Genomic DNA, 15,449 nt, shown 5'->3' with positions numbered 1-15,449 from the left:
CTGGTGCCCTCAGGGGCTGTGGCTAGAGAAGCACTTACCAGAACCACCACAGGGACTGCTTCAAAATGCACAGCCAGGCTGGCCCTCTCCCTTCCTCACCGGGCGCAAAGCCAAGACTGTATTTGAAGTTTTAGCCTTGCATCAAACCAGACCTAATTATAGCTGAGGATCAGGCCCTTTGATACCTCACAGAATTGCTCTTCCTGGACAGGGCTTTGGTGCTGGCTGCAGGATTGCCCTAAGACCGGCGTGTGCGGGCTGTGGTGGTATGAGCAGCGCTCTTAAGGAACTTGTTGCTGGCATCCTAAGGATGCTTTTGTGGCTCCTATTTGAGGACAACAGGACAGATTCTTTTGGTTTAAATACTATGAAAAGCCAGGCTTCTCCTGAAGTTTACATTTTTCTTTCCTTGCCTTGGCTGTTAGGCTGCTCAGAGTGAACTTTTTGGCCACCTCTAACAACCATGTAGCCACGGCATATATTTTGAGTATGACTTTATCTCTTGACTTTTCTTTGCTTTTCCTACCTTTGTTCTCCATATGTGCGTGTGTACACACATACACATACAGCTTTATCTTGTTTGTATGTATACATACATTGCAGCATATAAAGGAGTAAACAGATAATAAGCAAATGCCTTCCTTCCCACTGCGCACTGCAGTCCACCTTTTGTTCTTTCTACTCCGGTCACACAGCCTACTTCTCTACTGCCTACCCATTTTGGCAGACCCACTTCCAGGAATGCCCTGCTGTTTCTCTCTGGCAGCTGTAGTTTTATGTCCGATGCTGGCAGCCCAGTCCCCTTCTGTATCCCCGGCCTGGGCACAGGCCTCCTTGAGCTCTTCTGGTCTTCTCTGAGTGCCCGTCTAAGCCCAGCCAGCTCTCTCTCAGCATGGTGGCTTCCCAAAGCCAGCTCGGGTGACAATCATGTCACATTCTGCTACAGAAACAAAGCATCCATGGGTTTCTCACTCAGGCTTCCCCTGGCGTTAACACTAGGCTCATCCCTTTCCCTCGATCACACACCGAGGCCCCACCAGACTTTCCTCTGCTTTAAACACGTCCTATGCTTTCCTTCTTTCCTTTGTTCATGCTGTTCTTTCCTTCTAGAAGTGATGCTCCCTCCCTGCACCCAGCCTTCCTCCTCATCTTTACCTGTAAAAGTGTCCTCATTCTTAGGTCCAGGGTGCATGCACTAGTGGCCTCTCCTGTGAAGCCCTTCCAGGCGGTGCTGAGCACTGACTCTGTGCTGAGCGCTGTAAATGTGCTACCTCACTTCCACAGGAGACCCCGCGCAGTGGGGAGTGAAACGGCCACCTGCCAGTTGGGAAGCCGAGGCGCTCAGGCACAAACCCAAGGCTATCCAACCCCAGCCTTCTACTTTCAATTACCTGGCTGTGCTAAGCCCCTTGTGGACTGGCTTCTCAAGCTCAACACTGCTGATATTTTGGGCCAGACAATTCCTTGTGATAGGGGCGTCCTGTGCACGTAGGATGTTCAGAAGCATCCCTGACCACAATCTATGAGATGCCAGGTAAACCCCATTCCCTTTCCCCAATTTATGACGAGCCAAAGCGTATGAAGACATTGCCAAATGGGGGGGGCAATATTAGTCCTGGGTGAGAACCACTGGTCTAGCTCGAAGGTCAGCCACTGTTAACAGCATTACATTCTGCCCAGTTGAAGGTACCTGACTACCACAAGTCTCATGCACAACTGGAGTCAGAATACTTTCATACACTGCACAGCAGCAGTTCTCAAATGGATTGCATCAAAATTTTCTGAGATATTTGTTAAAAATATGTCTTGCTGGGCTCTACCTTGGTAGATGTGGGGATGGGCCCCAGATATGTGTTTTTAACAATTTCTTTGGAGAGTCCCAATGCACAGACATCCAGGAAACCAATTCTATTCCAGCACTGTCCAAAAAACTTTCTGCGATGACAGAAATATTCTATATCTGCACTGTCCAAGGTCTCACCATTAGCAACATGGGTAACTGGGCACTTGAAAGGATGCTAGTGCAAGTGAGGAGCTGAACTTTTAATTCAACTGAATTTTAACTAGTTTAAGTCAGAATAGCCACATGTGGCTGCAGAATTGGAGAGCACAGGTCCAGCTCTTCCACTAGGAGCTTTCACACAGGCTCTCATTTAATGTTACCTCCTTCCTCGTTATGCCACATGCTGCTGAAATGCAGTTCCCCGGGGGCTGCTTGCTGATTGACAGGATAGGGAAAAATGACTGGACCCATGTCTAAATGATGCCCCGGAAGAGGAAACTCAGGGTTTCCCATGAGCCTCAAGAGGTTTGATATGTGCCTTTCCGGCAGGCACGGCCAGAGCTCACCCGCCTCTTCCCTCTGGGTCAAGTGTGGCCCATCACGAGCCACATTCAGTGTCCACTGTCTCTTGTTCCTGGAACAGTGATGGGTGGGCCCAGGCAGCCTGTTACAAACTCACCCCTGCTGTTGGGTATGCTTCCCCAGTCCCAGCACCTCTGACCCTACTGCAGCATAATCCTCTCTGTATCTGGAATCTCAAAGCACCCCACAGTCCCATCAGAGAGGGTAACAGGGCTGTGGAATCCAATTATTTGGATGTGGTTCCAGCTCGGAATTAAGAAGTTGGGAAGCCTTGGGCATGCTCTATCAAGTTTGGGGTGTACTGTCCTCACCTACTTAGAGCTACTTCATGAAGTGCCCACAATACTGCTGTCCCTTTGCGTAAGCCAGACTTGTGCAGAAGGAGTGCAGGCCCATGCAATGGAGGCACGCTGTATTTGGGCAGAAAGTGGGGACTGGGGAGTTGTGTATGTAGACCCCATGAGGGGCTTAGGGCTCTACCACTTGGTGGCCCCCTGGCCTCTACTTTGCTGAGAGAGCAGAAGACCAGTGGAGGGTGCTGCTGGGCAGAAGTGTTGGCCAGAGCGGCCCTGAGGGGGGCCTCCTGTGTTCAATGTGAAGAAGGCAGCCCCCCATCTGGACCTGCAAGCAGGAGACAGAAACCTCAAGCCACACATTCCCCATGTCCTGAGCCAAGCAAGTGAGGCCAAGTGTGAACAGTTTATACATCGCCACAAAGCAGTGCTTCTGTGTGTTTGCTCTCAATGTTGAACACAATTATGAACATGACCTGAAAGCACACATCTTCAAAACACCTGGATTTGAACTATGAGTAAGCAGAAATGCCAGCACCCCACCCCGGCTGAAGCAGAGTGACAGCTGCCTCCACCTGGTCCCTCTGGGAGCTCTGGTGGCCACTCCAGTATCTGCCTCGTGAGAGGATGGCAGTACATCTACCCAGATGAGGGGACCCCACAGCTAGAAAAAGGGACACAGGTCACATGGCCCTGTGCAGTGTGTTTGCAACCTGCCCTGTATCCTTTCTCTCAAGGGGCCCGAAGGTCATTGGTAGCTGGATGAGACACTAGGCACATTGTCACCCCGCACTCAGCCCAGCCTGACCTGACTGTGGGCCCAGCCTGGAGCCCCCACAGTACGACTCCGGGAGAATGTGAATGAAATGATCACCACTCACCCTGGCCAGTGTGCCGTGCCTTGAGAGCTGGTGGGATGGAAAGCAGGCAGTGCAACCCTTCCCCTTGCTGGCAGGCACAGCAGGGATCACCTGCACCTTGTCTGCCCCTCTCCCTTGGTCCTCCTCCTATGTTTGCCCTTCAGATTGGCTTCTGTATGTTCCTGGAACCTCGAGGGAGTCCCATGTGACAGCTGATTCCATGGGGGCTCTCTTCTGAGCTCTGGAGCCTGGCTCTGCTACTGAGAGCTGTGGGGTGCCCTTGTCAAGTATGTGAGCCTCAGTCTCTTTATCTGTGATTGGAGTCTCATAACTGACCAACCAGGAGACACTCCTCAAACCCCCTCCTCTCGGCCAGTTTGTCTTCTGGAGACACACAGACCAGGGGACTGCTGGGGCACCTGTTCCTTAGTAAGCCTTCCTGCTCCACCCCTAAGCAGGGTGGGTCTCGAGTCTGCTCTGAGAGCTCCTTAAGGAAAGCTGGAGAGGCCCAGCCTCCCTCCAGGCCTGTGTCAGGCTCCCTCTTGCTGCCACCCTGAGGCTCCCAGTGTCCTGCCCACCCTGCCCCAGCAGCTCCATCAGGCAGAAGGGGAAGGAGCAGCACAGCCACCACTCCAGCCCCTCTGGGCCTCCAACATTAAGCTGTGTGCTTCTCTCGCTTTTGATTCTCATCAGCCCGAAGGTGCCCTTCCATCTTCCCATGGCCCTTCTCTGATCTGTCAGAAATGTCTGCCCTTAGAGGCCTGTGGGATCGGCGGGGGATGCTAGAGAGCTGCTGTGTAGGGACAGGTCCATTCTAAAGGATGCCGGCCAGGAATCTGCATGCCCAGTTTCTAGTGGCTAACTTAGGTGGGGACATCTGACTAGGTGCAGGGGAGGCCAGGTGTGGGCTATGCCTTCACAGTTTTCATCTGATCCTCTCAAATGCCCTTGGAGGGACGATGTCCCAGAAAAAATAGGGCTGGATATGGAGGAAACAGGCTTGAGTATGAACCCTAACTGTAACTTACATGCTGTGTGACATTGGGCAAACCAGACTACCTCTCTGAACCTGTTTCAGCCTCTAGGTATCTCTTCAGGTTGGGGCTGGTTTGTGGGTGATGTGCAACTGTCCCACAGAGCAGGGGGGAGCCTCAGGGGCTGTGTAGGGCTGGGCGGAGAAAGCGGCGGAACATGGAAGGGGGCGTCTGTTTGAAGTGGGAGCTGTCTCAAGTAGACTGAACCATTACGAGATCACATCACCAGTGACAGCCTTCCCTGCAGTGGAGACTCTGCCTGCGTTCATAAAACCCATACCATGCTCTCAGTAAAGAAGGGCAAAGTCGCTGGTCCTCACTACCCACCCCTCAGCATCACTCTGTGCACACCCCTTTGGTATCCTCCTGCTATTCTAGGAGAAGAAGTAAATGGTTAGAGCCAGATGAGGGCTCCACGACCATGGAGTTCAGCCACACCCTGTCTAGAGGATGTCCTGTGCCGTTTGCGTGGTCCAGGGAAGGCCGGGTGGGGGACTGGTGACTGTCTGGCCACTGCACTAACATATTTGGTGAATAAATGGCTCCTCCTATGCATCTTTTCACTCACTTGTCACAGGAAAAGGATACTCCCTTCTTTGCTTTTCTCCTGGACATTCTCCATTCCGGGTAGAGCCGACGCCACACGTCGAAAAAGCTGGAGATGAGGAAATGCAGCATGAGCCCCCACCTCGGCCCTCCCCTCCGCTCCTCACTGCGTCTCCACCCTCTGGCCTCCTCCTCTCCCAACCTGCAGCCTAACTCTACCATCTGCCCATCTGAAGGGCAGGGGCTGTGCCTCCGTTCTGTCTCCCACACCCGCAGTGCCTCTCACAGCATTGGGTCTGGGCAGGCCTCAGTGTAAGCGTGTGGAAGGAAGGAAGGAAAGCCGTGGCCTCTTGCCCAAACAGGCTGGCCACGGGGTCCCCGGGTTAGGTTGGGGCTGGTCTGTGGGAGATGTGCAACGTCCCACAGCCTGTGCAGGGCTGGGTGGGGAAAGCGGCAGGATGCGGAAGTCATAGCTTGTGACTGCAGGGGACCTCCTCTGGTGCAGAAAATGGTCTGGGCCTCCGGGTGACAGGCCCTAATGTGGGCTTCTGCACACAGCCCTTGTGGGGACCAGGTGTAGGGAACCGACTTGCCCTTGAGACAAATGAGTCTGTTCAGGGGGCCCAGCAAGTCCAGCGTCAAGGCAGCAAACAGCAAGGGCCAGGGCCACACGGGCACAGTGGTGAGGCTTCTCTGAGAGCGTGAGGGATGCAGGAGTGTGAATGCAATCTTGTGAGCTTGTTTGGATGTGTGGGACCGTGAGCTGTTTATTTTGTGTAGGTGTGTGTGTTTTGCCTGTAAGGCTGCATGGAGAATGTGTGTGTTGTGAGTGGTGCGTGTGGGCAGGTGCATGTGTATTTGTGTAAGCATACGGAGGGATGTGAGTGTGGTGTGTGAATGTGTGGCACCTTTCTGTGTGTGTTTGTGAAGTGTGGGGGGAATGTGTATATAGTGTGTGTCTTTGGTAAAGTGTCTGTGTACACGTGGGTTTTCTGTGTGTGTGTGTGTGTGTGTGTGTGCGTGTCAGGGCAGGCATGGATGGCAGGGGACAGGTGGCAAGTGGCAGATGGGGTGCTGGCAGAGATGGAATCTTGGAGGTAACAAGGCAGAAGTATGAGGCACGGAGGACCCTGAACTGCTACGCTCTGCATGCTGGTCCCCGTGCAAATTCCTGTGCTAAAAGAGAATCTCCAATGTGACAGTATGAAGAGGTGAGCTTCAGGAGGTGCTTAGGTCAGGAGGGTAGAGCCCTCATGGATGGGATGAGTGCCCTGATGAATGAGGCCTGAGGGAGCCTGTCTGCCCCTTCTACCTAGTGAGCGTGCAGCAGGAAGGCGCCATCCAGGAAGAAACGGGCCCTCACCAGACACTGAATCTGCTTGCACCTTGACCGAGGATTTCCCAGCCTCCAGAACTGTGAGCAACACATTTCTGTTGTTTATATCCTACTCCACCTATAGTAATTTGTTACAGTAGCCTGAATGGACTAACCCAGGAACACTCCCCGCTCTCCTCACAAATGCGAACTGAAGGAACGGGTGGGCTTTGGGCTCACGCCCTCCACTGCATGAGCTCTCTGAAGACAGGGTGAGTCTTATTCATGGCCTCACCCCAGAGCCCACAGGACACTACCCCCTTCCCTGAGTACCCGGGCTGAGTGACAGGGCTAAAGGCAGTGAGGGCCCAAGCAGGGAAGTTGCTGGTGGGCCCGGCAGGGTGTGGGACCCTTGTGGGCAGGCTGCAGAGGGGGCTTTGCAGTGGGGCAGGTGTTAGTGGGCAAGGGTATGAGGGGCCTGGGCCATCCTTCCTGAGCTCTCCTTCACGGCCTTGCCCTGGGTGGCTCCAATCTGCTTGTCTGGCTGTCGAAACAGTTACAGCCTCTGCTGGTGGCCAAAATGCCAGTTTGAAGGGTGCTCTAGGGCCAGGTATGGGTTTCTGTGAGTGGATATGCTTACCTTTAGATCCAGAACTCCACACCACATGGAGACTCCTCTGAGCTACACAGTGTTCAAAACTGACCACATTTAAATGCCTGCTAAACTACTGCGTGGGTTCCAGAGCACTCTGGGGGTGGAGGCATCAGTGCCTCCCTGACCCTGACTGTGGAGGCAGATCCTACCTGCCCTATGGACCTCCTGGTGCTGCCCTCCTTCTACGTCCCATGACTTTAGGACCCCCAAATAGCAGCAGCCCAGCCCAGTCTCTCCTGCATGCCCCCAGGAAGCAGGAAGGACCATGACAGCTTCAGCCCACACTAAAGGAGGCTGGGAACAGATGGGAGTGAGTGAAGCCCTGCTGAGGATACTCCAGTTAGGGTGGGGCACTAAGTCCTGGAGCTTTGGGGCTCCCCAATGTCACATAGTATCCCTTCTACTCTGTCTCTTTTTGTCACTCTGCCAGCCCACCTTCCCCACGGCCACCAGCAGTGCCCGCATGGGGCAAACCACCACTGCATCCAGAAGGCCAGTGCTGCATACACAGCTTGCCAAGGGATCCCAGCAATGCTGGAGTGGCAAGGAAAGAGCGAACGCCAGGCCAACCATGTTCCTCACCAAGCGTCCCCTCCCCACACCTCGGGCACCCTGCAGCCACACCTTTGCTGTTCCCCTGCTTGGCATGCCTGCCCTCCTCACTGCCTCTCCAAGTCCTTCTCATCCCCAACGGCAGGAGATCTTAACCTTTTCGTGAGCTAAGGACCCCTCTGGCAGTCTGGTGAAGCCTATGGACTCCTTTGAAGTGTTTGAAATCAATCACATAGGATGATAAAGGAAATACTGAGTACTGAAATAAACTTCATTGATATTCATGCTTCCTTATGAACATAATAAACAGCGAGAACTAGCAAGAGCTCTAATAACTCCTGTGACAGGGGAACAGTGACGCATGCAAACTTCAAGATACCTGCAACACCATGAGGTGACAGGAAAGCATCTGTGAATTCTGTTGGTGGTAAAGCCATAGGCACTGCTAAGAAGACTGAGTCATTGCCTATACTCATCATTGAAGGACCAATCAGATGTCCTTCAGTGCTATGGACAAGTCAGTGGTTACTGAAGATAAAGGTGCAACGTTTTCCAGCCCTGTCTGCTGACCTGCTGAATTCCATCCATGGACTATTCAGGGGGCCTCATGCTGCAAGGTCAGCCCTAATTCCACAGCCCTAACTCCTGTGAGCTCCAACCACACCATGGTGGGCTCTTTTCTCCATGTCTGAGTTGCCCTCCACAGCCCTAGGTACTTGCAAAGTGCAAGGCATGAACCCCAAATGCTGATTGGATTGACTTTTCCTACACCCATCATCTGAAGTGAGGTGAGAGGCTAGGGGACCACTGCTTCTCTCAGCCTCCTGGAAGCTGGTGGCTGGACACTGTTAGGGCCTGCTACGTGGACCGTGACTGACCACTGCTACAGTGGCTGGTGACTTACGTTCTCCATACGCTGTGCCTGGAGTGCTCCCTCCCTCTCTTGGGCTTTACCAGCTCCGGAAATTAGCTCGCCTTGCACTGGACGCACCTATGGGTGTTCTGGTTGGCTGTCCCAACCCCATCACCAGCCCCTCAGGGCAAGGCAGGTCTGAGCCTGCGGCTGACCACAGGGCCATACCGTGCCTGGCCCGGTACCAGGTGTGTCCTCACCTGCTTCACGTTGTAGCCGGTCTTTGCACTGGTCTCAATGAACATGACGCTCAGTTCTTTGGCGCGCTGCTCCCCCTCCTCGATGGTTATCTGCCTAGAGATGAAAGGAAGGCGGAAATCAGTTCTGCAGAGAAGCTGCCCCTGGCAGAGATGAGGAGGGACCCGCCCAGCAGGGCAGAGGGAGCCCACTGTACCCCTGGTCAGCCCTGAAGACAGGCTCTGATCCCAGGGGCCTCTCCCGGGTGCCAACCACAGTCTCTTAGCACAAAGCGGCACCAGGGAACAGCAGGACACTATTCCCTCCCCCAACTCCTTCCTTCGTGTCTTCGCAGCTTCAATTAGGCCCTGGGGCAGGCCTGGGGTAGGACTGCCCCGTCCCTGCCTTTCCCAATAGTCACTACTGCAGACCATGTGTTTGTGAAGAGATTCAAGCCAGACAGTGCCACTGGGGGTGGTATTATTGGTCCCATTTTCTCTATGAAAACACTAAGGTTAAAAGTGTCTCCCGCAAGGCCACAAAGCTACTTAGCAGAGGGGGCTCCACAATGCGGCAGGCAGAAGTGGGTGAGGGTATGAAAGGCTTGGGTACCCTTTGCACTGGGATTTGAGCCCAGTTTTCCTTCCTTCAAGGACAGAACTCTAGTAAAACAGGCTCTAATTCAGATGATTCCTCAGGTGGTCAAGGGACGCTGCGAGAGCCCTGCACTGCTTGCTACAGTCCACGGCCTGTCACTTTGTCAACCCAAGTCCGGGTCACGTGAGATGAGTGGACAATGTACATACATGGCACCTCAGTTCTCCCTGTGCACGGAGGGCAGTGTGGAAGAGCCTCTTTAGAGAGCCTCACGCCAGATGCAGCCACAAACCAGGCTGAGCAGGCTCCGGCTGTAGGTTTGTGGTCCGGATGCTCTGCATGCACACACATAGGGCCTGGGGCATTTGCGTCCCCACGCACACTGGTATGGACAGTTCACAGGCACAGACAGTTTGCAGTGCACACACTGGGGCCCAGGGGACTGCTGTGTCTGGGGCAATGCTGTGGCCTTACACCGTGCACTGCTGGGCCAAGCCAGGTGCACAGAGCTCTGAGCAGACAGCACACGGAGGAATGCCTGGCCCCTGCCTGGCGATGGAAGGCAGGCCTTCACAGATGAGACACCCATGGGTGAGATTCTACCAGGTGTTCTCAAAGCTCCTAGTGTCTCAAGGGACCTTTCCCAGATGCATGGCCAGAAGCACAGACACACCACCCATGCACGCCAGAGCTCCCTGTCCAGGAGCAGTTAGAGAGGAGTGGAGGGCAAGCACCCTGTACCTGTGTGCCCTCGCACCTACCTCTTATCAGCCAGGTCCGTCTTGTTGCCCACCAGCATGATGATAACATCACTGCCCCTCTCTGTCCTGACGTCGTCAATCCACTTAGAGGTCTGTTGGAAGGAGTTGAGATCTGGAGGCAGAAAAGTGGGGATAAACTGAAAGGCTGGGCGGACCACCAGCAGGACAGGGGAAGGGGAGGTGTGAGCCAGGAGCAGGAGGGAGGGTGAGCACGTGCCCTCGGATACCCAAGGAGGGGTTTGAGCTCAGTCAACAGATTAGCCAGGTTGGGCCTTTCAGAGGGAACCATGCCCCGCCCAGCTCTGGGGAGCTGCTTGCACTGCTCAGCCACCCTCTGTAGGAAAGGAGTCACCCCATCTGGAAGGTCACAGTGTTATGATTTGCCACATGGAATAGTGGCTTTAGGGGTCCACCTGGGAGTCAGACCTGACTATGGGGACTCAATGGAGAGAGAACTGGATCACACATGTGTGTGCACACACACACATACACATGCACACACACTCACACTCACACACACACATACACACAGGACTTGGCGAGTTTGGACAGTGAGGAGTAAGCAGAGGAGAACACAGCAGTCCTAGGGAAGGAAGGGCCCTACTGAGTGGCCTTCCCACCAGGGGAGCTCAGGGAAGTCTGGCAAGGCCAGAGGGGTTTGTGAAGAGAACCATCAGGCTCTGCAGGGGAAACAGGGGGAAAAGTGGCCCCAAGGCTAGAGTCAGGGGAGCCAGGTGCACTCAAAAATCCAGGAGAGACAGGGCCACTTCTGGGCAGCCTGACCTCCCTCAGTTGCCATGACAGGCCTTGTGGGGCCGAGTAGCCATAAGGCTATGCCCACCACTTGGGAGTCCACGTACCCAAGGGGAAGGGAGGCGCCTGCCCTCAGAATTCTGTTTCCCACAGCCCACTCTCCCTTTTGATATGCCTCATGCCATGTGAACCCAGGTCCTTGTGGGCCCAGTTCCCACCTGCACTCAGGTGTGGAGGGGACCTGTGGTCAATAGAGGAGTGGACAGAGGGGGAGGGCGGCAGGCTGGGTGGTGAGGCATGTGCCAGCATGGGGGTACACATGCTTCCCCATGTGATTTTAGGGCTGTGGACAGCACCCGAGGAGTCCGCCCACTTCAGGGTAACCACAGCCCTGAGGGCTTATCAAGTGTGTTCCAAGACACCAGCCTTGCAGGTCTGGCCCCTCATCAGCCCCCACCCCCACCCCTACCCCAGCCCTGTGCACCCTTGACGCTGCGCAGTTCTGTTAAAACACCTGCTTTGGCCAGAAGAGCCACAGTGTTGGAGACGAATTACCAGTCTACTGCACTTCTAGACCCCCTTGGCCGACCTTCCCAGGGAGTCCTGCACCCACAGCTGTTGGGTCGGGGTTGGCCCAGGGACCATTGTCTTCTCCCATGGTGACACAAATTCAGAAGTAGCTCCTGAGGGATCTGACAGCCAGGAAGAGGGAGGGTGCAGAGAGGCTGCAGCAGGGCCAACCTTGTGAGCATCAGCTCCTACCACATGCTGATCCCTGCTTTGAGCAGAGCCCCCCTGGCCCTGTAAACCCCTGCCTGTCGCAGGAGGGTGGGGGCAGTGGGAAACATGTTGATGTTCAAAGGCAACTCACCTCTGTCCCCTGCCTTTCTGCATTCAGGGTACAATTGCACACACATGCATACACACACAGACAAACACAGGCCTGACCAGGGTCACACCTGGGCCCTGGAGCCTCTATGAGCCACCCTCCCTTAGGCACAGACCCTTACTTACTTGTGATGTCATACACCACCACAGCCACTGTGGAGTCCCGGATGTAGCTGGGGATCAGGCTGCGGAACCTCTCTTGGCCGGCTGTGTCCCAGAGCTGCAGTCGCACCTGTTTCAGGGAGGGCAGGACCATGGGCAGAAGAGTCAGTGGGGCAGTGAGGTCCTCCTGGTCCAGGGGGCTGGGAGAGCCAGGCTCTGCAATGCTGGCACCACCAGCTCTAGCCCGCAGGGTGGGCAGGGGCTCTCAGTGGTGCCCAGCTAAGGATTCTAGGGGATAAGCCCGAAGGAGCCCTCCCTTTCCCTCCCAGTCCTAAAATTAGGTGCTCACCGTGCGGTCCTCCAAGTACATGGTTTTTGACAAGAAGTCAATCCCAATGGTTGCCTGTTAGAGAAAAGCACAGAACGGTCAAAACCGAAAGGTCTCATGCAAAGGGGCAAAAGCCTGGTGACTGCAGACAGTGGCATAACCAGCAAGAGGGGACGCTCATGTTAGTTCTAATGTGGCCATGCTGTGTCCTCCCTGCCCCTCCACCCACCACTCAGTGGGCCTCTCAAGACAGATCAAGCTGAGGCAAGACAGAGGTGGTGGCCTTTATAGGGCAGGAGCCTCTCTGGAAAGGGAAAGTACTTCGGGAGCAGTGACAGCACAGTGGTGAGGAGGCCTCCCCAGGGGCAAGGTCACTCAGGCCACTCAAAGTACATACCTGCCCCTGCCCCGCCAACGTGGGCTCCCTGCCTTGTTCCCCCTACCACCTAACCTGCAGCCTCCAAAGCCTCTTCCCTCTGTCCTGAAGCATGGGCCTGGGCTCAACACTGGCCTGGGGAGTGGGAGGCAGGGGACAGGAGCAGGCATCTTGCTGCAGTGTGGGGGCAAACACCAGCATAGCTTTTCTCAGGTGGGGGCACTGCAGACCACTCTTGCTGGGAGGCACCATTGCCTCTTTTCTCCCTAAACCAAAACACTGGAACCTGTCACCAGCTACCCTGTGCCACACCCATGCCTCTTCTGCCCTGGCACCTGTGAGAGGCAGCCAGCCTTGTGGCCGGATGGCCAGGACCCACCACTCACTTGCTGTGTGGCCTTGGGAAAGCCACCCAACCTCTCTGGACCTCACATGCACCCAGTAGCTGTGAGAAGGACTAAGAGGCTGTCAATGTAAAATGGAGGTATCACTGCTATGTAATCAGTAATAACAAAGACCTGGACACACCTGAATGTCCAGGGCGCTAAGTACAGTGTGTTCATCTATGTGGTCAGAATCCCTGGCAGCTGTTAACAATCACATTCTTGAAAAATATTTAAGGATTCAGGGAAATGGTGATCCAGTTTAAAAAAAAAAAAAAGTCATACAACATCATGTGGCGAGTGATCCCCATCCGATTAACTCAAGCAGATCTATGAGTGTTTTTCATGTTTTCCCAGACACTGAAGTGAAGGAAATCTGCTAAGTGTTAACGGCATCACAGTCTGGGTAGTGGCAGAGCATTCTGCTTCCTTCATTACACTTTTCTCTGCTTTCCACAATGAACATATAATAGTTCCAAAATCAGAAAAAGTCCTTGGAAATAAAGTTTAATAAATAAGTTTAATTGTGTGGAATGTCATAATTTCTGACTGCAGAAAAAATACAACCAAGAGAAGCCCAAGAAAATAGAAGAGCTCATGTCTCCAGGCCCTCCTAGGCTGTAGGCAAAGATGTGCACCAATGTATGTGCACGGGTGTGCATGTTTACACAATCACACTCCCACCTCGTTCCACAAAGAGCTGAGTGTGGCTGCATCCTCCTGGAAGCTTGCTTCATAATACAAAGATATGGAGGGTGGAGGGTCATTGTACGCTCTGGAGCATACGATGCTAGAACGTGGGCACTAGACAAACACCTTAGACACAACCCAATCAATCCCTTACTTTGCAGATGAAAGAACAGACCAAGAAGGCTAAAGGACATGCTTAGTGTGACTTCACTTATCAGCAGCAGGGCGGTGAAGATCAGAGCTGCAACCTTAGCAGCACTTGGCTCTTTCCAGCTCAGCCTGGCATAGTATAGCCACCAAGGAACAAATCTGTAATGACCAGTGCTTGCGGAGGCAGACTTTCTCCTTCATGGGTCTATTTTAGATGGACAATCCTTGTCTTCTGATTCCCTTATGGAGAAATGTGCATAGCAGGTAGAAGTCTCTCAACTCCTCAATGCTCAATAGGCTCCCCAGAAGTAACATGCTCCTTTTGTAGAGTCACCCTTGAACAAGAACCAGTTGCATGAGCTTAGGACTGGTGGCAGGGACTGCTGGCTGTCCCCAGTGTGTAGTCTCCCTTTCTATAGCAATAGAACTCTGGGCGTGTAGATGGACTCAAGGCTGCTCCAAATAAAGACCATATTTCCCAGCTTTCTTCGCAGCAGAGTGGCTACATTCTGGTGATTGGGATGTAAAGGTGATGTAGGCATCTTTTAGGACAGGTCTTCTATGGGTAGGGAGTGCCCAAAGCTGCTCCCTTTTCCACTGTCAGGTGGGGATGAGTCATCCAGATGAGGTGACAGAGTGGCGATGACATCAACAAAGCCTGACTCCCTGACCCTGAGAAGCTACCTCAGCAGCCCTGGACTGCTCACAGCCAGAGTGTTCTGTGAGAGAACTAAACTTCTATTCTGTTTAAGTCACTGATACTTTGGGTTTCTGTTAACATAGCCTAAATATTGCCTAACAAGCAAAGAACCATGGAAAAAAGTATCCCTCAAAGGTAGGCGCCTGATGGTGATGCTACCGATGACGGTAACGATGACGACCCCATCACACACCTCACATGTCACAAGGCACTTCTGCTTCCATGAAGGGCAGAGAAGTCACCAGATGACTCAACAAGGAATTGTGCCACTTGGATGAAATCCCAGTAAAGCTCAACCCAGTGGCCTCCATAACCATAAACTCCATTTACTGAACATCCATGTACTTTCTCTCACATCTCACAACAGTCTGAGCACAGAGACAGCAAAGAGGAACCTGAACGAGGCCAACATCTCCAGCTCTCTCTTAATTCCCTCTCCCAGCTTCCTCATCGGAGAAACCTCTGGTCCCTTAACTGTCCACTCTCTCAGATCTGTTCTGGCCACACTCTCCACGTGACCAGGCCACTAAGCCACAGAAGAACTTCCAGAGCTGTATAGATGGCATCAAAGCACAGGCCTTGTCTCTGGGTATAACTGACCCCTCAATTCTGCTCAAAAACATGTTCCTAAGTTTTGTTTTCAACAATGGTTGAGTGGCTTGTATCAAACAAACCCTCCCACAGAAAACTATTTTAACATCTGGAAAAATACAAGAAATAGCGATTTGCAAGCACTGAAGAGTGACCAAAAGCAGGACAAGGCAGGGTATAGTGGCCCAGGCCTGTAATCCCAGCATTTTGGAAGGCCAAGGCGGGAGGATCATTTGAGCCCAGGAGTTTGAGAGCAGCCTGGGTAACATAGTGAGACTTCGCCTCTAAAAAAATAAAAAAATAAAATTTAATCAGGTATGGTGGTGCCTGCCTGAAGTCACAGCTACTTCTGAGGCTGAGGGGGAAGAATCACTTGAGCCTCGTGTGGCTAAGGGTGCAGTGAACCGTGATGACACTACT

General features: G+C 53.4%; 1 protein-coding gene across 1 annotated transcript in view; it reads right to left on the bottom strand.

Annotated features, from left to right (window-relative positions):
- Positions 1–15,449, bottom strand: part of RAB6B (RAB6B, member RAS oncogene family) — a 72,804-nt gene that overhangs the window by 5,160 nt on the left and 52,195 nt on the right. The window contains exons 3-7 of the mRNA XM_032266176.1: positions 12,161–12,214; positions 11,836–11,941; positions 10,069–10,180; positions 8,734–8,827; positions 5,141–5,207 (exon numbers count right to left, since the gene is read on the bottom strand). Coding sequence (XP_032122067.1) covers positions 5,141–5,207; positions 8,734–8,827; positions 10,069–10,180; positions 11,836–11,941; positions 12,161–12,214 — 433 coding nt within the window. The remainder of the gene's footprint in view (positions 1–5,140; positions 5,208–8,733; positions 8,828–10,068; positions 10,181–11,835; positions 11,942–12,160; positions 12,215–15,449) is intronic.

The sequence above is a fragment of the Sapajus apella genome, unplaced genomic scaffold (assembly GCF_009761245.1).
Source record: "Sapajus apella isolate SASKATOON/1434 unplaced genomic scaffold, GSC_monkey_1.0 scaffold4, whole genome shotgun sequence".
Lineage (NCBI taxonomy): Eukaryota > Metazoa > Chordata > Mammalia > Primates > Cebidae > Sapajus > Sapajus apella.
The sequence above is the reverse complement of the archived record's forward strand: the minus strand, read 5'-3'. Positions and strand labels throughout refer to the sequence as shown.